This window comes from Eurosta solidaginis, chromosome 4 (genome assembly GCF_040869045.1).
Source record: "Eurosta solidaginis isolate ZX-2024a chromosome 4, ASM4086904v1, whole genome shotgun sequence".
NCBI classification, from domain to species: Eukaryota; Metazoa; Arthropoda; class Insecta; order Diptera; family Tephritidae; genus Eurosta; species Eurosta solidaginis.
In genome coordinates, this window is record NC_090322.1 from 229324104 (window position 1) to 229346758 (window position 22655).

Genomic DNA, 22655 nt, shown 5'->3' on the forward strand with positions numbered 1-22655 from the left:
CGTGTGTGCTTTTGTATATTAGATACCGGTCTCCTATGTTGGTTTAGGTTGAACTGGGCGATCTGTGAGACTGGATGAGTCCATAGCGTATCAAAAAGTTAGATCAACAATCAAACTGAAAACCCCTATCAGAAACCAGGCCCTATGTTATAAAATAACTTCGTCCTCTTGGCAAATATGGAAGCTTTCTGGGACCTATGCTATTTTCTGCTTCTAGATCTGATAGCTGTGCTCCTCTTTATATGTGGAGTCTTAGCCTGGCGAGCGGAAGGCACGAGCTAAGCTAACTCATTCGCTTTCCCTGGGACCAAATATAGATGTATTCTTCTTCTTGTCCAATTTGTCATGGCTACGAAAAATTCCGAGTCGCTCCGGTACATAGAACCGACTGGCTTGGGAAGCGATGGCAGCTTGTCGGGTCCTTTATTTCCGCATCAGCGCAGTATACCACAGGCACTACTTCTCCCATTGCTTTGGAACCATTGGTGTACACGTGTATCACTCGTTTCCTATTTGAGCGCCCTTCCGCCAACCTCCCACAATAAAATTACATAATCCAACACAATATACCATATCATGACATAATAAAGCATACCATAACATGACATAGCATAAACATAACATAATACCAAAACAATCCAAAAAAAAAAACACAAAATCGGCTGCATAAACTGCTGCAAAAATGGACTAGCTTACTTACCTATCGGGTTTACGACAATATCACGCGGCTTATCGAGCTTTTCCCAAATGAGTAGCGTACGTTTTTTACCATTTGTTGTTGCTACTTCTATACGGTTAGTCGCCGGATCGGTCCAATAAAGTTTGTCCGTGATCCAATCTAATGCTAAGCCCGCTGGTGAAACGAGATTCGAATGTATGACACGTTGCTGATAGCTGCCATTGAGATGAGCTTTATTTATGGTGCTACGCTCGACATCTGTCCAATAGATGAAGTCTGTGGCGCTACACCAATCAAGAGCAACAGCATGCTTCATATAATCCAAAGGTAAAATCATGTCGACTTCATTCGGAGAAGTTTTGGAATTAAGTTGACGCAAACGAATATCTTTACGGCGTGCGACAAGCACAAGCTTATCGGGTATGCTTTTGCAGGTTTTACTGAAAATGAACATGGATAGAAGATAAATGTAGGTCTCTAAAACCGCAGACAATATGCAAAAAATTACCCATCTTCTTTGAGAGATAACCCTATTGGGCAACCACATCTACGCGATAGTTTATTTGGCAAACACAAATGCGAACAACCACCACGCAGTCCACGTCGATCCTTTTGACAGCGATCTGGATAATCTGGTTGTCTGGCCGGATGGTAGGCATGTATGTCCATCGGAAAATGGAAATTCTCATGCACTGAACGAAAACCTTTACCAGTGATCTTATTCGCTGCCGAAACCGTTTTCGTATTCCAATCGGTCCAATACATTGTATCTTCGAATATCGTCAGTGCAAAGGGATGTGGTAAATGTGTGCTAAGTATTTTTACACGTTCTGAACCATCAAAATTGGACGACTCTATAGCATGTTGCTTTGCGTCAGCCCAATAAAGCTTACTACTCGAATAGTCGATAGTAAGACCATTCGGCCAGGTGACACCATTTGTAATAATCGCTTGCCGTTGTGAGCCATCCATATAGGCGCGTTCGATTTTGGGGCGTGGACCCCAATCACTCCAGAAAACTAATGCATCACCGGGATGTATTACAATGGCACGTGGTTTATCGAGATCATTTGAGGCGATAACACTTCGTAGATTACCATTAAAATTAGATACCTCTACACGTCTTGTACCGGAATCGGTCCAAAAGAGTAAATCATGTATCCAATCGACAGCCAAACCACCGGGTGATTCTAAGCCCCATTTGATGACATCACGCAAACGTGTACCATTCATGTAAACCATCTTAATAACATCCGTTGAAACATCAGACCAAAAGAGTATGCCCTTGCGATAGTGAAAATCAAGCGCAATTGCATTATGTAGTCCTTTCACGACAGCTGTATAACGATTATTGCTCAGCTGCACACGTCTGATATCCCAACGATTGGCAACGATAAGTGTCATAGCACCTCCCAGAGCCTTGCAGGTACGTAGGTCTGGACGTAAAACATAGCCGCTCTCACAGGAACAAACAAAGGAACCGTGGGTATTGTGACATTTTTGTGAGCACACAGGGTTCATAATATATTGGCATTCATCGATGTCGGTACAACTAATGAGAGATGAAGGACGATGTGATTTAATAGCATTCTTTGGAGTACTCTTAAAACTTACTTCTGGCGATTTTTATGCATCAGATAACCCAAATTACAAGCGCATTCCTCTTTTCCCTTAGCAGTGGTAATACATAATTGCTCGCAACCAGAGTTCTCGCCGCAGGTACGTGGATGTGGACAGTTTACTTCATCTTCGCCCAAAGGGCAGTCGTTTTGACCATCGCATACATGTTTTTGGTGCACGCAAATTCTGAAAGTTAAAGAGCGTACAAATGAGGAAATGAACTAAAAGATTGTAGACACGTTGTATACTTCAAATTTGTGAAGTTCTTTTTAGCTGGACACAAGAATTGCCCTGGATCGCACTCCAAACGACAATCTACCTCATCTTCGGCAGACGAGCAATCTGGATAGCCATCGCAAAGCCAGGTGTTCTAAAAATATAAATTATATTTTATGCAATAGGCAATTAAAAACTCTGCTTCCATTATATACCATATATTTACTTACCAATATACAACGCCCATTATGACATGTAAACTCATCTTCGCCACATGTTGTTGGTTGCCCCGCATTCATACTACCACAGTCATGCTCATCTTCGCCACCTTCACAATCTTGTTCTTTATCACATTTCCATCGTCGCGGTATACAACTACCATCCGCACATTTATACTCGTTCGTAGTGCATTCGGAGGATTTTTGTGGACAGTCTTCTTCATCGCTCCAATCGCCACAATCATTGTCACCATCGCAGTGAAAGCGATTAAGTATGCATTGCCCATTTGGACCGCCATGACCACCACGACATTTGAATTCACCTTCCGGACAGCGATTGAAGACCGCGGGACATTTTTCCTCATCCGAATTATCATTACAGTCCCGTTCGCCATCGCAGCGAAAGGCGATTGAAATGCAGTAGCCGTCGTCGCATGTGAAGTGTTCATGTGAACAACTGCAGGGAAATACAAAGCAGAAGTATTAGGGTTAACCAATTATAAGATATGTGGCATTGTTTTATCTTAAAACTTATTTCCAAAACGTCGCTGATATATTTAGTCAAAATAAGAGCTGGATGGACTGAAAAAAGCAAGCTCTACATTAAGTGTCCTGCAAACTTTTATCTACAAAGCTTTTCCGAAACTCTTATTCTCGCGTGGATGCAAAATTTTTAAAAGCATGTGCAAATCCTACGATATTAGACCCCGAAGTGGCTCTCTGAGAGGAGACGACTTAAGGCTTACGATGTGCATACTAACTGCACACTACCTTCTGACGTCACATACTTATAAGTTAGGCCTCGTCAGTACCAGCAGATGTAGCAAGTAAGAGCTGCAGGAAGAAACGGTTTAGCACGTTCTGTGTTCGTGTCCTGTGCTCGCCAAGTCAAGGCTCCAGCTATTAGTGGCGGCTCTGAAATCCAGCGAAGAATCACTCTTGCCAATAAATGCTACTTCGGACTAGGTAGGCAATTGAAATGTAAATTCTTCTCTCGTCAAGCGAAAATCATGCCCTAGAAGTCACTTATGTTAGCCGTCCTACTATATGATGTCGAAGCATGGACCATGACAACATCAGCCGAAGCGGGCTCTGGGGGTGTTCTAGGTTAGGCCATGCTATGCGTATAAAAGAGAATGCTCCGGCCAAGAAATATTTTTATCGGAACCCGCCTATGGAAGTAGAGGAAAAGAGCAGCCCTCCGCTTCGCTGGAAGCATCAGGTGGAAAATGATTTCAATTCCTTTGGTGTAACCAATTGGCGCCACTTAACCCAACAAAGAAGCGACTGGGGCTATAACCGTTTAAACAATTAAGCGCAAATTAAATAAGTAAGTAAGATACGCGTTTAAGGGTCGGCAACTACTTCTAGAGCTTCGATGAATCCAATAACTACAGAAGAGATCTTAAGCGAAACAGCGATGATGGCTTCATGTTCATATTCCCAGCTTAGCCATATAATAGATGCAAATAACTAGATCAATGTCTTTACTCGAATCTGATTAAAAGCAACAGGAGCTGGCTGAGCAAAAGACGATTCGGAATTATGTATGGCGAACAATGGTTAAATGCTTCTTCGGTCTAAGGAAGTACACAAAAGAAAAGTAAAGCCTCTATATCGTATCCGTCCTGATATAAGATGTTTAGGCACGGACTCAAAGTTCTTCGACAAATTAATGGACCTGAGCATTGGCGCCGGTGGAAAACGATCAAAGAAGACGGTCTGGTCTAGAATATGTTCTTATGAGCACCACTTTATGAAAGTGAAGGAAGAAATAGACCCTCACTTTCGAATACCGAAAATTTGCACCCATTTACCTGTTGAGTCATCGGATCCAACCATATAATGTGATTTTATACATCACAGCGGCTATGATGATACCAATGACAAGGGTGATACCAAATAAGGTAACTAAATGAGAAGATTATATGAGGGGTATGGCAACATGCGCATAACGCTTCAGGAAGGTCATAAAGACTAGATATGACAAATACATCAACCTGTGATTTGATCATTGTGATTTAATGATCACAGTAAGCCGTAGCGACATCTTCAAAAAAATCGGCGTGACTACCTGAATGTAGAGCATTTGTGTATCAGCTTAGCTGTAGCAGTTGACTGCGATATCTAGCAGTAGATAGCAAAAGAAATCACAGATTAATTGATACATATTGTCTTAGCTGATTGTTCTGCGGTGCGACTAGCTGTCAGATAAGCTCTGATTTGGTCTGTGGTCGCGAATATTTATCAGCGTGATTGTGAAAAGCGATTAGGGTCGCACTGCTCCTAAGACACTGTTCATTCACAGTGACGGTTAAAAATCGCAGTGACTGAGAAAACACAAGCATAAGTTATGTTGCTTCTAAAAATCCTCAAAAATCTCTGGTTCCGGCAATGCTATTTAGGACCCAGCAATTCTACCCAGCTTCGCTAGAATATTGACTAATAACAGCTCACATTGGGATTGATTTGGCAAGCACTCCGAGTGTATATCTGCTATGAAAAGTCTCTCAGTGAAAACTCATCTTCCTTGTAGATGCCGCTCGGAGTCGACAAAAAACATGTAGATCCCGCCTCGCCAATTCGTAGGAAAAATCAAAAAAAGAATAAGACTCATATTGGAAGAGAAGCTCGGCCTAAAATCTACTCGGAGGTTAGCAGGCGTTGCATTTATTTTATTTTCTAATGGGATTGAAAATGTAATTGGCAAACTAGCTGACAGGTCAGCAGACCTATATATACTATTTACCTGCTTCCTTATTCACTAGTCGCTATTCATACTATTCCCTTCTTTAACCGATGGGGACTTGCAGTAAACCATACGAAACAAATATGGCATCAACATTCTTATTGTCGCTCTTACCTCGTCCGATTGCAATGCGCTTCATCCGAGAAGTCTTTACAGTCATTTTCACCATCGCACACCCACAGCTTCGGTATACAAAATCCATTCTGACATTGGAATTGATCTTCCTCCGTACAATTTGTTCGCGCACCACAATGTGTCTCATCCGAGTAATCACCACAATCATCATCGCCATCACACAGCCATTCCTTATTTATGCAACGATACGTTCGCGGGCACATTACATTCACGCCAGTTTGTTCGCAATCGTTTTGCAGCTTATGTAACATATCACCGACTACATCACAATCAGACTCATCGGCACCATCTTCACAATCGTTTTTCTTGTCACATCGTGCCATCGAATCAATACAGGTACATGTTGTTGGACATTGATAATGCATCTCGCCGCATACATCTTGACAGGTATGTGCGTAACCATCATTGGGGCTGAGTAGTAGTGGTTCGTCGTGAACGAGTGAGACAAGTGGTCGGAATACTTTCACTTTTGTATGCAGCATATTACTATACCCCCCACCTCCACGTGTCATTTCGCGTCGATCACCCCATTCGCGAACACCATACAGATCCGTACGACTTAAACCGCTACGTACACCAACATCACGATGTCTTGGCGGTTCACCATAATAATCACCACTCGCAGCACCAGCAGCACTGACAACAGCACGTCCAAGACCACCACCACTATTGCTTGCTTTATTTTGTGCTGCAAGATTTATTTCTTGTCCCAATTGTTGGGATTCTGTTGTATACGGTTCAGGTACATATTGACCAAAATATTCATCATCCGGATGTTCTTCGTGCGGCGGAAAGTCGGATGGATGAAACATATCATCATCATCATAATTCGCATGTTGCTGGCTGTATTTTAGTTGTGCTTGTTGTTGGCGCGTCTTTTGTTGTTGTTTGCGTAAATGTGCAGCACTGCCACTCGCACCTGCGCCGGACCGATACCGTTGTGGTTGTTGTGGGATTTGACGTTGAAATGCAATGTTTTCGCGCACAAAACTGGAGCCCAACAATTGACGTGCCGAACCATGTTTGACTGCAGTGTGCTCGCCGAATATGCTTGGCCATGCCGTTGCCGTATCCTCATTTCCGCCTAGAGCTGTAAATAAGATAAAAGTAAAGTGAAGAATAAGAAGAATGTAGAATGTAAGGTGAATAAAAAGAAATGTAAAAGAGACGACTACATATTAGCGATATTACGGAATTTCCTTTTTGTTTCGGTAATTTCTATTGATTTGAAATTAGAATCCGACTTCGTTTGCCTTCTACATATGTATGTATAACATACAAATCGTCGGCGCAGTGGATATCACCCAAACTCGGCTGCCAGTTCGAGTATGCGCCATCTTCTTTAAAAATATTCTGCAAAAATATTTCAGACCTTGCGTTTTCAAACTGGTAGCCTAAACGGATCACAATTAATAACTATTCGAAAAGTTACAACTCATATAAAAAAATTCTTTTTAATATTCAGAACATTAAAATTTATGTTCAGAAGTCTCATTTGATATTCAGAAAATTCTAATTCACTTTCAAAAGATCGCAATTCATATTCAGAATTAAAGTTCATATTCAGAAAATTTAAATTCAACTGATATTCAGAAAGTTACTATTGATTCAGAAACTTGCAATGAGTATTCAGAAAATTTCACTGTACTCTTGTAAATTTTATGTTGCATACATAGAAGCGAGGCAGTCGTCGTGGTGTGATGGTAGAGTGCTCCGCCCACCACGCCGAAGGTTTTGTAAATTTTATACGGTCCACATTCATTTTAAAATTTAAGTATAAATAGCATTGAAGCTGCTTTTAACGGGTATTCCAATTTACTATGTAGCAAGTGTACTTCATCTGGGACCATATTCCCCAGTGTTGCACCTAGTACATGCAATGTGATCTTAAATAAAGCCCATCAACAGTATCCATCCCTTTCTCCAACTCCATCTCTCTGTCCACTTCTTTCAGTCTCACCCTCCTACTCTTATTCACCCTGCAAAAATGGCGAAATTGGAAACACTCCTTTTCCAAATCACACGGTTTCCCACGGTGGTCCACATGCCGTTCAAGATTTTTAAGGACCTGCATCCATTTCTAAGTACTGAATATTTTTTTTGATGAACAAATTTAAGTTCTATATACTTAATTATTATAATTTTATAAATATCAATTGAAAGTTTCTGAATATGAAGTGATGTTTTGTGAATGCTAGTTGTAATTTTCGGAATAACAATTTCAATTTTGTAAATATGAAATGAAAGTTCTGAATATTAATTGCAGATTTCTGAATATGAAATGTAGTTTTCTGAATATGAATTGTAAGTTTTTGAATATGAAATGGAAACTTTGACTAGGAAGTGTGACATTCTGAATATGAATTTTGGTTTTATGAATATTGTAACGAATAATTTATTAAATTTTAATGAGCTCGAGGCAGTTTAAAAAATTGAAACACAGTTTAAATTTTTATATTTCAATTTTATTTGGTCGATATTTCGATCTCATTCTGAGATCATCCTCAGGAAACAATTGAATATGTTTTACCGACCGAGTCGGTAAAACATATTCAATTGTTTCCTGAGGATGATCTCAGAATGAGATCGAAATATCGACCAAATAAAATTGAAATATAAAAATTTAAACTGTGTTTCAATTTTTTAAACTGCCTCGAGCTCATTAAAATTTAATAAATTATAATATTTGAAGGCAAATAAAAATATTTTTAAAATATTGTAACGAATATTAGCAGCACTAAGCGATACTATCATCTCTAAGCTGATGCTAAACAGTGACTTGATGCACATCAATAATTCAATCATTTTGTCTGCACATATGTACGTACACGCCGCAGAGAAGCAACGCACGAACACATGCATATATCTTATCTGAGTTGCTCACAAGAGAGGGCAATAATTTGTGCAAGTATTAAGGCTCCATTACTGATACTTAGCATAGACTTGACTTGGCTTGCGAACTGTCACTTACAGTTCTGTTAAATTAACATTGCGTGTTACTGATTACTCAAAACAGGCATGCTTAACGAACGAAACGATATCATTTCGTTACGATAATCAACGCTAATAAACGAAACGAAGTCACTTCACTCAAATTAACGTTAATTTGACGATCTTAACGTTAATAAACGAAACAAAGTGACTTCGTTTCGTTTATTAGCGTTGATTATCGTAACGAAATGATATCGTTTCGTTCGTTAAGCATGCCTGACTCAAAACTTGACTTAGAAGTCTGTTGAATTTTGATTTTCTATGTAAGTTCTAAGTGACGTTTACATTTTGATATGCCATTTGTTTATTTCCATTTCATTTTGACATTTGGTCATACAAATTGACATTTATTTAAAAATAAATTTCAACGCTGATTATGATGCCAGGTTGTATGCGCCAAGTGGAGTATAATCGTGGCTAAGTTGCCAAGTCAAGTCAAGTCTATGCTAAGTATCAGTAATGGAAGATTTACTCATGCGCATATGAGAAGTTATAAACGTAGTTGTGGCTGGTGATTTTGTAGCTGATAACCAACTAGTAAGTTCTGGAATGGAAAAGCCTAGAAGTATGCAACGAGAAATCAAAAAGTATAAAAGGCGCGACAGTAGTGGCGCAAAAAGTCAGTTTCGTTCATATTTGTAATACTCCTATATTGCTAATAGAAAATGCTCGCAATGTGTTTTGAATTCGAAATCAAAACAAAAAGCCTATAAAATTTTTGTGATTGCAGCAGCATAAGTGTGACAAGAAAAAATTTAAATTTAGGTACATTCGATTATTGAATACAAAAACAAAATCGTTTAAAAAGCAATATATCGGCACTCTGATGTTTCGGAATGTACCTAGCCTTTTGTAGCAATATAGGAGTGTTACATATATGGTTTCGCTTAAGCTATCAAGCAGTTTTGATTAAGCACGCTATCTGTCGAGCAATAGTAGAGTTATTTATTGTGAAGTACTTTAATAAAGGCCATTTTGCATTATTGAATAATGGAGTTATTTATTCAACAGTTTAGTGATTCGAACTTAGCAGACGGTTGCAAATAAGAGGATTTGCAGTAAATTCGTTACAATATGAAATGAAAGTTCTGTATATTAATAGCAATTTTGTGAATATGAATTGTAATTTTCTGAATATGAAATGAGTTCTGAAGAGGAATTATAATTTTCCCCATATGAAATGGAAATAATGAGTATTCATTGTAACCTTTTAAAGCACTGCAGTTTTCTGAATATCAAATGTAGTTTTCTGAATAATAATTGTAAGTTTCCGAATAGGAATTGTAACATTATTTATATGTATTGTGGTTTTATGAATATGAAGCGAAAGTTCTGTATATTAATTGCAATTTTCTGAATATCAATTTCGTTCTGAATATGAATGAAATCCTGAATATGAATTGCAATTTTCTGAATATCAATTGTAATTTTGTTAATATGAAATGGAAATTCTGAGTATTCATTATAACTTTTTGAACATGAACTGTAACATTCTGAATATGAAATGGATTTTCTGAAAATAAGTTGTTATTTTCTAAATATGAATTAGAAATCCTGTATATGACTTGTAATTTTCTCAACATAAAATGAAAAAGGTGAATTTGTTACCACTACATGCACGATCTGTTAGAAAATACTAGACAGAGGCAATAGGAAAGTGAACGGGAGCTTGTATTTCGCTCGGAAAGCAGTATCATCTTATATGTATATAAATGATAATGTTTTTTGTGTGTTTGCACATTTAGTGGACGACAAAACTATTCATCGGATTTCAATAAAACTTACTAATGGTCAGCATCCTCTTCATCTTCAAGATACTAGTGCATGAGCTGCTAGCTGTATATTGGCTGGGCGCCCACACCTATCCACAGGCTATTTTGAGCATAGATAACAATATCAGAAGCAATGAGCGTCGAAGCAATTGGCAGATAACGTTGTGTCGTGGCGGGCTCGAAAGTGCAACAACTTCGATATATTTTAGCAGCACCGTTGATAAGCCCATGCCATTCGAATGAATGAAAACGCTCTTACCCAAAACGGATTCTTTTCGACATAAGCCTGCGAAAGCGGAGAAGGGAGATGACCCTCGCTTTGATGTGAAACTCAATGGGACAAAAATTTGGTATCTATTTCCGTTTTTAACTGCCTTCATCCGAATCAAGGCGAAAGGAACGGGCCCATAATTTTATGGATATCCAATCCCAGGACAAGTTTGGTGGTTTTTTGGAGGGACGGGTTTCGTGGTTGATTAAGAGGTATTAATGAAAACTATTTGTCTTTGCATGCATTATTTGTTATCTCTGACCCTTGGCCTTTCGCTGCTAATAGTGCTGTCTAAAGCGGTTTTAATGAATGAAATCAAGAGCACCGAGAATGAGTGAGAGTCTTTTAAGCATTTGGGGATACAAAGGTTGGATGCTGTTCAAATTATATGCATACATATAATGTGGTAAATCTAAAACGAATAACGAAGTTTGACGAGTGAAGTCTGTCCGAATGCCTCTGCTACGAAAGCATGCCGAGGAATGGAAGGTGATGCCTGGTTCCAGCGAATTTATGAATATTTTATTGTTGTTGACCTATTGCGCATGCGTTACACTTTTTATGTATGAGACTTTCACTTTTGTTGCATTGTTTATGTTGTTTTTGCGATTAAGCGACATTTCGTTGTTTTTGAATGGATGCGATTGCGGCAAACAGCTGAGCTTTAACGAGGCCATCATTCATATAATGAGCGCAAAAAAGCATTCAAATACTGTGAAGACAAAGAACGGGTTATAAAAGAGAGAGATAAATGGAAGGAAGTATGGAACAGATGAAATAAAAATGAGAAATTGAGCGAAAACCAAATATAGCTGGAGAGAATGAGAAACAAAGCTAAACAACTAACACGAGTTTGAGATAAGAAGTCGAAAGTTGAGCAGAAATTTTGCTCCCAACTTTAAGTATTTTTATAAGCTTTTATTTAGTTTCACTTGACTGTTGTCTGTAATCAAATCTTGCAAAATAAATTTGATACAATTCCCGGTGTCCGATTGAAATTTTGCCCGCATGTATAACTCCGATGACAATGCGAGAATTCGATAAATTAATCGATAACAGAGTTATCGGTAAAGATTTGTGCTCACCTTGGCATAAAAGCCCAAGTCCTCAAGAACGCATGAAACTTCGCTTTGTTTGTGTATGCAACGAACGTAGAAGTTAGGCTGTTATCGCTAAATGTTGCATACTTTTCTGCGCACTTGATTTTGTTTTACAGATTTTTGGCGATGGAATTTTAGCTAAGCGAAAGTTGGAATTTTATTTTAAAACAGAGCAGAGATCTGCAATGAGCAGTTGTAAACTCAACGCGAAATAGGCAAAGTCACAATAAAATATGATTTTAAGTTATTTAACACTCGAATCGAAGAACTTGACTGTTCAAAGTTAACTTCGAAGAAACCTTGTACTGTTGATGCATTAAAAGAAATGGATAGGATGAGAAACGTTACAAATAACTAAGTAAAGATCACATAACTAATTTGAGCAACATTTTACCCTACTAAAAATTAAAAAAAAAATTATATTTAAATTAAATTTAAGAAAAAAGCTTTTCTAAGAATAAGCTTCTATTACTTGTTAATAAATCGAACTAAAAAGTAAGAAATAAAATTAAAGAAAAAAAACTTTTTTAAAAATAAGCTTTTATTATTGGTTAATAAAATTAATTAAAAAGTAAAAAATAAATTCACTGTAAAGAAATATAACACTTTATAAGTTCATTGTAACCTTTAACGATAATTAGGCTTCTTCGTTTGCGACAAAAAAAAAATCCATATTGTACATAATTATATATTTTTAACATTAAAACTTTACACCTAAATTATTAAACCTTAAGTTTATATCACAGTCCTAATTATTCTAATAAAAGCGTGTTACATTGTGATAGCAAGAAAAGGAGGTCCTAAATGTTCTTAATTATACCAACAAAATTTAACACGCTTTTTATTAGAACAATTAGGACTGTGATATAAACTGTAAGATTTAATAATTTAGGTATAAAGTTTAATGTTAAAAATATATAAATTTATACAATATGGATTTTTTTTTGTCGCAGACGAAGAAGCCTAATTATCGTTAAAGGTTACAATGAACTTATAAAGTGTTATATTTCTTTTTACTTTTTAGCTAATTTTATTAACCAATAATAGAAGTTTATTTTTAAAAAAGTTTTTTTTTCTTTAATTTTATTTGAATGGGAATTTCAGGACTTCAACAAAATTTTATCGAAAAAGCTTGGCAAACATACCATTGCATTTTTTTCGGAGATATGTGGGGAGCTTTGGCAGAGAAAGTGTCAGATCAGAACGCTAATGAAACAGCGTGGGCATGAAAAACTCTTCACATGGGCATATATGTATGTATGTCTGTACATATCTATGTATGTAAATACACCTGGAAGGTAGGGTGGGTCCAAATATTGGCCCTCGAAATCTGATTTTTTATCGACCAGCAATCCGTTTGTTGTCGATTTATTATCGAAGAATCATCGATAATTTACCACAAAGTTATGGTAATGTTATTGAAAAGTTATCGATTTTTATCGAAAGGCCATCGATCATTTACCGAAAGTTATCGATTAGTTATCAAACAATTATCGATTTATTATCGAAACGTTTTGTTTGTTTGTCGAAAAGTTATCGATAAATTTCAAATTTACAATTGGACGGCTACAAATTTATTATTGAGGTGTTAACAATTTGTTATCGGCGTGTTATCGATTTGCTATCGAGCAGTTATCTAAATTTGTTTTGTTATCAAAAAATTGTCGATTTAATATGCATGAGATAATTATTTCTTATCTAAAGAATGACAATTTTTTATCGGCGTATCATCTACATATAATGAATAAACTTCGCTATAAAATCGATGATAGCTGGCTATAACAAGCGGTAAGAAAGCAATAAGAAGCAGATGACTCGGTGATAGCAAACGGATTACATAACAATAACTCTACGGTAATCATTCGCTGCCGATAATAAAAAAATAAGTTGTAGTATCGGTTGTTACAAATAAGAAGCCTACGAAGCTCTTTTCAGAAAGTCCGAAACTATTGGTCTCCTGTAAATTTACCTCTGTTGTGGTTTAAATTCAGCTCCTTTGCGAGCTTCAGTTAACTTAAAAAATTTAGTTTTTTTTTTCGAATACTATGTCTTTTTTTTTACATTTTTATGCATCTGCCTGTGCGGGTAAAAAAATCGTTTATCATCACTTAAATAATGCTTTGGAGACTGATCGTGCGGCCATTATTGAAGACTCGAGGCAGTGGTTAAATAACTCGCTACAAAACGGGTTGTGCTTATAAGCGGAGACGCGCACCTCTGTTGATCATAGTGTATAACCTGTGGTTGAATCGGTTGCAAATACTCACTTTTCGGTCGTAGAAATGGAGAAAAGTGTAGAAATAAAATGGAGAGACAAATTTAAGTTGCAACTAAATATAGTGCATACTGAAATTTAGCAGTACTAACATTCTACGCAACAATTTCATAAGTGTTCATACCATACAAACTTTATGTGTATATGTATATACATGTAAAAACAAATAGAGCTACTGTATGCTTAAACAAGGAAACTTCACTTGTATTTGGTACTCACGTTTTTATACTCAGCGTGCTTTGCACACAGAGTATATTAACTTTGATTGGATAACGGTTGGCTGTACAGGTATAAAGGAATCGAGGTATATATAGATTTTCATATATCAAAATAATCAGTATCGACAAAAAATTTGATTGAGCCATGTCCGTCCGTCCATCCGTCCGTCCGTTAAAACGACAATTTGAGTAAATATTGAGATATCTTCATCAAATTTGGTACATGAGCTTATCTGGACACAGAATAGATTGCTATTGAAAATGAGCGAAATCGGATGATAACCACGCCCACTTTATATATATATAACATTTTGGAAAACACAAAAAACCTGATTATTTAGTAAATAATATACCTAGAATGTTGAAATTTGACACGTGGACTGATATTGAGACTCCTGATAAAAATTTGAAAACATTTTTTAAAAAGGGCGTGGCATCGCCCACTTGTGGTAAAATCAATTTTACAAATATTATTAATCATAAATCAAAAATCGTTAAACCTATCGTAACAAAATTCAGAAAAGAGGTTGCCTTTAAAAGGAGTGCTTTGAAGAAAAATTAACGAAATCGGTTATGGACCACGCCCACTTTTATATAAAAGATTTTTAAAAGGGTCAGGGATGAATAAAATAAGCTATATCTTGCAAAAAAAGAGCTTTATATCAATGGTATTTCATATCCCCAGTGTATTTATAACAGTAAATTGGAATAACTTCAAATTTAAGAAAATGGGCGTTGCACCGCCCTTTTATGGCTAAGCAATTTTCTATGTTTCGGTAGCCATAACTCGAAGACAAATAAATTTTTTGTGTACACATATCTTCCTTATAGCAGAAAATATTTCTAGTAAAAATTGCCGGAATCGGTTAAAGACCACGCCCACTTTTATATAAAACAAGTTTAAAAGGGTCGTAGACTAGAATAATAAGCTATAACCTAGCAAAAAATAGTTTTGAGTCAATGATATTTCACTTATCAAGTTTTGTTGTAAGAGGAAATGGGGAGAATTTTTTTTAAACGGGCGTTACCACGTGTTATGTAGAAAAGTAATTTATCTGAAATTAAATGTACAATTGAAGCTACCGCGGAGTATGTAATGTTCGGCTACACCCGAACCTAGACACCTTTACTTGTTTTCTTTGTTTTTGTTATTGTTCAATTGGTATCTAAACTGTTTTTAGAGAAGGAATACAAGTGTGCCACGCCGTGACTGATGTTCATAGTAATGCCACATAATACATTATTGCTCTTTACTTTAGATATATAAACTTTTCCCTTTTATGCATTTGTATTTGTATAAATACATCATCCCATGCATACATTTAAGACGCATGTGTATCTTATGTGGACCAAAAAAATAGAGAAATTCTCAATCATACGCATGGACACTGCGATGCCAAGGACAAGGCAGCCGAAGCTTGTTTTCATACCACTTCGTGTAATTGTTATGCCGAGTGAATTGATTCACAAAACGGACAAGGACAGACAATTAGTTGGGTGAATTGGCAGCAGTAGGAAAAGCAACAGCAGCAGTAGCACAACATGAAATTGTTAAAGAAATGTATAGAGGAGAAGAAGAAGCATTATTTATGCATACAAAGGCATATACACGCACACAAATGATTGATAAGGTGTGTTCGTGTGAGTGTTTTTTGAGATTTTATCAAGTCATCAAATCAAATATAAATCCGAATGAATCTAACTGACCTGCTTTCCCTGTACACTGCGCATCGCTGCAAAGCAAAGAAAAAATGCTGCAGGTGCAAATGATTGGCGCTGTTGTAGAAGCATTTACGATTAGAGGCTTTGGAGGGCACATCTGTTTGGTTTAAGGTGCTGAAAATACTCATATGTACATGTGTATGTATGTATGTGCATATATTATAATTCTTCACTTTCTTTATAAAAAAAGTAGCCCTTTTGCACAAAAAAAAAAAAGAAAAAAATGGTATTACAAGGAAAATAGTACCACTATCAGCTGTCGGTCGCCATATTTATTACCTGACAATTAAACAGATCATGAAATTTCGTGCTATCGACTCAACTAAAAAATATTTTTTTTATTTGAAAAATTCGAGCCTAAAAGCTTAGGAATCATTCCCGCAAAAATACTTAGGGTAACGCACATATTTCCAGAAGAGGGCAATAATCATCGGAAGCCTCCAAAACATTAGACCCCGACCTGAGAGGATATGTTTTATTGACCGACCAAAGTGTGTTATTGGCGACTAGAAATTTCGCCCTACTAAAGAGCCACTTGCACATTAAATGGTCAATTAGTATAGCTTCCACCAGCAGCAGTCCTACTGAAAGTTTTCAAAGCACCAAATATTTCGCGTTTTCTTAACCTTCAAAGCAAGGATGCCTTTAAGTAAATTTCTACATACCTTAAACTTTTAAGCTGACGCTTTGAAATCTCTAGCCAATTGGCTGCTCATCCTTGAATTCGATCTACTGTCAAGGTAAGCAGCAACTTTTTTTGAAGCTGTCAGAAGCTTTTCACATTTCCAACCTTTATAGCTTTGTTTCTGATAAGCTGATAACAATAGCTATTGTTACAATTTCAAAATCAAAAATTCAACAACATTATGTCCATGTTCAAGCAAACATTTTCCGCTGCGTTTTGATCCCTTTATTTAAAGGAAGCGTTTAAAATTTTCTTATTTTCCCCTTTATTTTCAAGGTTGTAGCTGAATGGGAGTTCTTGTAATGGTTGAACGCAAAAATCCTACCATTACGTGCGCGCTTTCTAAATGCATCGATATCTGTGCCCACTAGAGGCAGTTTCTGTGATATCTCTTCAAATCGCTTCAAACCAGAAGCTTCCTAAGTATGAGTTTTCCCTTTTTTCGCATTGTCTCGGTGGTCTGAGCTATATGAGAAGTTTAAAGTTTATAGTCAAACGTTCTCTTAAATATTTAATGCACGATTCCGTACAATCAAGCTTTCCGTTTTAGCTTTGCTATTATCTGGAACCGTGCAATACCTGGCTATTTTTTTCTTGTTTTTTGCATTGTCTCGGTCCTCTTAACAATGTGAGTTCTTAAGTTTGTAGATTAATCAGAAGGTTCTTGAAATTTCTATCAAGAGTTTCCCGTTCTAAATTTCTCATCCCGGGCGCCACCTATCAAATTTTTCACCCATATTTGATGTGCATTGTAAACGCATTCGCACCCAGGAGTAAGGAATTGGGCTTGCTACTCAATAGGAAGTATCTATAAAATTAATTACAAGACTCCTACCCGCCCGTAGAATTTTCCTAAAGATATAGGTCCGTGCACCACCCAGCGGATTTTAAAATTATGTTGCATTGTCACTGTGCCACGATCTAAGCATATCTATGTAGATGGCGAGTACAGAAGTTGACTTAATGATGAGCTGTACGAGCTTTACGCAGACATCAACATAATCAGCGAATTAAAACGCAGCGGCTACGCTGGCTAGGCCATGTTACTTACTTACTTACTTAATTGGAGCTTAACCGTCTAAACGGTTATGGCCGTCATACAAGGCGCACCAATCGCTCCTTCGCTCCGCCAACCGGCGCCAATTGGTCACACCAAGGGAGTTTAAATCGTTTTCCACCTGGTCCTTCCAACGGAGTGGGGGCTGCCCTCTACCTCTGCTTCCATAGGCGGGTTCAGTCAGAAACACTTTCTTGGCCGGAGCATCATCTTTCATTCGCATTACATGGCCTAGCCAGCGCAGCCGCTGCGTTTTAATTCGCTGGACTATGTTGATGTCTGCGTATAGCTCGTACAGCTCATTATTAAATCTTCTTCGGTACTCTCCATCGCCAACGCGTAGAGGTCCATAAATCTTTCGAAGAACTTTTCTCTCGAACATTCCCAGAGCCGCCTCAACTGCTGTTGTCATGGTCCATGTTTTTCGTTCACCGAGAGAGGACTTTACTTTCCAATTGCCTACCTAGTCCAAAGTAGCATTTATTGGCAAGATAGATTCTTCGCTGGATTTCAGTGCTGATGTTGTTGCTAGTGTTGATGCTGGTTCCCAAATAAACGAAGTCTTTTACTATTTCGAAATTATGGCTGCCAACAGTAGCGTGGTTGCCAAGGCGCGTATGCGCTGACTCTTTGCTCGATGACAGCAGGTACTTCGTTTTGTCCTCATTCACCATCAAACCCATCTTTACCGCTTCTTTTTCCAGTTTGGAGTAAGCAGAACTAACAGCGCGGGTGTTTAGGCCGATGATATCAATGTCATCAGCATATGCCAGTAATTGCACGCTTTTATAGAATGTTGTTCCAGAGCGGTTAAGTTCTGCAGCTAGTATAATTTTCTCCAGAATCAAATTAAAGAAATCGCACGATAGGGCGTCACTCTGTCTGAAACCTCGTTTAGTTTCGAACGGCTCGGAGAGGTCCTTCCCAATTCTGACTGAGCTGATGGTGTTGCTCAACGTCATTTTGCACAGCCGCATAAGTTTTGCGGGGAAACCAAATTCAGACATAGCGGCATATAGGCAGCTCCTTTTCGTGCTGTCGAAGGCGGCTGTAAAGTCGACGAAGAGGTGATGTGTGTCGACTCTCTTTTCACGGGGTTTTTCTAAGTTTTGGCGCATTGTGAAAATCTGGTCGATGGTAGATTTACCAGGTCTGAAGCCGCACTGATAAGGTCCAATCAGCCGGTTCACGGTGGGCTTCAATCTTTCGCACAATACACTTGAAAGGACGTTATATGCGATATTAACAAGGCTGATTCCACGATAGTTGGTGCATTTTGCAGTTTCCCCCTTCTTGTGGACTGGGCAAAGAATACTTAAATTCCAACCGTCGGGCATGCATTCGTTCGCCCATATTTTGCTAAGAAGCTGCTGCATGCGCCTTACAAACTCCTCGCCGCCGTACTTGAATAGCTCCGCAGGCAATCCATTAGCGCCCACGGCCTTGTTGTTTTTCAATCTGGTTATTGCTATTCTAACTTCGTCATAATCGGGCGGGGGGACATATATTCCATCATCATCGATTGCGGGATCGGGTTCTTCATCTCTGCGCGATGAATTGCTGCCTCCATTTAGGAGAGCAGAGAAGTGTTCCCTCCATAATCTAAGCACTCTATGGACATCAGTTACAAGGTCGCCGTTTTCGTTCCTACAGCAGTTTGCCCCGGTCTTAAAACCTTCCATTTGTCGCCGTATTTTTTGGTAAAATTTTCGAGCATTATTCCTGGTGGCTAGCAGCTCAAGCTCCTCACACTCACGCCTTTCTGCTTCTGCTTTTTTCTTCCTGAAAAGGCGTCTCGCTTCCCTTTTCAACTCACGATAGCGTTCACACACTCCCCTTCTCGCGCCCGCTTTTAACGTAGCCCTGTAGGCAGCGTCTTTCCTTTCAGTTGCAACGCGGCATTCTTCATCGTACCAGTTGTTTTTCCGTGGCCGCCGGTAACCAATTTTTTCCTCGGCGGCAGTACGAATTGCTTTGGAGATATGATCCCACTGCTCCTGTATTCCTCCAGGATAGTTGTGCTCTCAGAGAGCAGGTGTGAGAGTCGAGTTGCGAAATCATTGGCAGTCTGTTGTGATTGAAGCTTTTCGACGTCTAGCTTTCCTTGTGTTTTTTGTTCCTTGGTTTTAGCCGCGTTGAGGCGGGTGCGTGTTTTGGCTGCAACGAGATAATGGTCCGAGTCGATGTTAGGTCCTCGGATCGTGCGCACATCTAAAATACTGGAGGCATGCCGTCCGTCTATCACAACATGATCGATCTGATTGCGAGCATTTCGATCGGAGGACAGCCATGTAGCTTGATGTATCTTTTTATGCATGAACCTCGTGCTGGATATGACCATGTTTTTGAGCACCAGTCAATCAGCCTTAGTCCGTTAGGAGAAGTTTCATTGTGTAGGCTGAACTTTCCGACTGTAGGGCCAAAAACACCTTCTTTTCCCATCCTGGCGTTAAAGTCGCCAAGCACGACTTTTATACCATGACGGGGCAGCGCTCGTATGTGCGTTCTAATTGTTCATAAAAAGTGTCTTTCACCACATCGTCTTTCTCCTCTGTCGGCGCATGGGCGCAGATGAATGATATATTAAAAAATTTTGCTTTTATTCGGATAGCGGCGAGACGCTTGTCCACAGGCGTGAACGCAAGCACTTGGCGACAAAGTCTCTCTCCCACCACGAATCTGACGCCGAAACTGCCCTTATTGGTATGGCCACTCCAATAGATGTAACAATTTTTGATCTTCTTTCTTCCTTGCTTCGTCCAACGCATTTCTTGGATGGCGGTGATGCCAAATTTTGCTTCGACGAGGACATCAACCAGCCGGGAATCTGCACCAATCCCATTCAGGGAGCGGACGTTCCAGGTGCACGCCCTCAATTCATTTTTCTTCAAACGTTTTCCATGGTCGTCATCAATAGAGAGTGTATTTATGCGAGGCTTGTTGTTATATTTCATTGGAGTATGGTTTTACGTGGCGGGTCCCAAGCCCAGCGTACAACCCGCTCAGCGGTGGTGAAAATATTACTTGCACGTTTATATAGCGAGCCACTTGCTCCAAGACAGACGCCCGCTTGCAGCCCCACCTAGAAGGGTACAGACGCTTCCGATGAGATCTCCCCCGGCTAGCCCTTAAACCGATTATGTCAGAGTGGTCTAGCCAGGTTGTCGCCTTCTCACATTAGCTCACCGTTAAACGGATGTTTAGCGGCTACCCAGAGGAAACTTGGCCGCAAGCGACCGGTGGTAGTGAGCTGCTTGAACCGCATGCAAAAGAATCGCTCTGGCCATTCCCAGGTGAATGGCGGTCAGAAGCTTTCCCCACTTTCGTGAACTTCTACACACGGCTCCACCCTCCACAGAAGTTGATTTAATGATGAACTGTACGAGCTTTACGCAGACATCAACACAGTCCAGCGAATTTAAACACAGCGGCTACGCTGGCTAGGCCATGTTATGCGAATGAAAAATGACGCTACGGCCATGAAAGTGTTTTTATCGGAACCCACCTATGGAAGCAACCAGGTGGAAAACGATTTAAACTCCTTTGGTGTGACCAATAGGCGCCAGTTGGCAGAGCGAAGAAGCGGCTGGCGTGCTTTGTTGGACGGCCATAACCGTTTAAACGGTTAAGCGCCAATTAAGTGAGTACGTAAGCAAGTATATGAAGGAAGTTAAAACAAAAGAGCCCTGATGACATACTAATTCGCCTTCAGTTAGAATCAGGGCGGCTTAAGATTGTTTATTTCAAGAATAAGAACAATAAAAAAAACATAATTTGTATTAAACAGTAGCTTTGTTTATATTAATGTTTATATATACATATGCACTTAACTTCATATGGACTGCTAAGTAACTTTAGGCATCATATGGACTGCTAAGTAACTTTAGGCATCATATGGTCGCAAAAACCCTGAGCCAGATAAATAATTTTTCATGTAAATGCAACAACAACTATATGTGCCCGATAAATCCACATAGAATTCTGGTTCAATTTGTGACTTGTTAATTTCTTGTCTTTGGTTTTCGAAACACTGCTCAATAGTCGTTTTAGTGTAAAAAAGGAATAATGCTATTCATACCTAGCGCCGAGTATAATACATTAACTTTTTTATTTACTAAATTTTTAGAACTCTATAAACTCCCATAATGCGAATCCAGAACATGGCGATTTACACAACCGATTTCGCAGCAAGCACACAAAAACGTCGTCCCACTAATTAAATTAAATGGGGTTACAGTCCTTCACAAAGCGAATGCCAACAAAGTTCAACGTGTAATGAAAGCACCTCCGTACACAAAAAACACAATAAATATAATAACTCCGATATTGATATTGCCGATGAGGAGGATACTGATGATGTATACTGGAACAAAAGACAAACAAAAGACGGCAAATAATAACGAGGTTCAGAGAACATATTAGAGATTACAACAAAAAAATACGGAATCCAAACATTATAACCGAGTCTAACTTCGCGAATTGCATGGTCGAGAATGAATGTTCCCCACCAAACATCAATAAAACTGTTAGAGTTCTTCTCATACAAGCAAAAGGCCGACGTCTCAGCGTACTCGAAAATATGGAAATCTACAAACAGAAAACATTCGACGGTAGAATAATAAACGAACAGATAAACACAATTTCTGACACAATATTCGATCCTTTAAAACTTGTTTACAAGAAACAAAGCAATAACGCAGGTACAACAGACAAAACACCACAACAAATAAACACAAAACAATTAACACACCAAAACAACAAACGCACAAAGCAGGTAAAACGACTAAAATTACGGACTTTTACCTGCCTCCATCAGCCACACAAATCGATCAGTAAAACCCACGCTCGGTTCTGAATGAGCACGCAGCACATACACATAACTAAATATACACAAGCATTAATTTTGACAATACCTGCTCATGTACCTACGAACTATAAATACAGGAA

General features: G+C 38.6%; 1 protein-coding gene across 11 annotated transcripts in view; it reads right to left on the reverse strand.

The window, feature by feature from the left end:
• The window catches only part of Lrp4 (LDL receptor related protein 4), an 80720-nt gene that overhangs the window by 28273 nt on the left and 29792 nt on the right, over window positions 1-22655 (reverse strand). For all 11 annotated transcript variants that reach the window (XM_067784983.1, XM_067784978.1, XM_067784977.1 and 8 more), the window contains 6 exons: window positions 5597-6707; window positions 2746-3190; window positions 2548-2669; window positions 2294-2485; window positions 1188-2231; window positions 701-1119 (listed from right to left, as the gene is read on the reverse strand). In XM_067784983.1, the coding sequence (XP_067641084.1) occupies window positions 701-1119; window positions 1188-2231; window positions 2294-2485; window positions 2548-2669; window positions 2746-3190; window positions 5597-6707 (3333 nt within the window). The remainder of the gene's footprint in view (window positions 1-700; window positions 1120-1187; window positions 2232-2293; window positions 2486-2547; window positions 2670-2745; window positions 3191-5596; window positions 6708-22655) is intronic.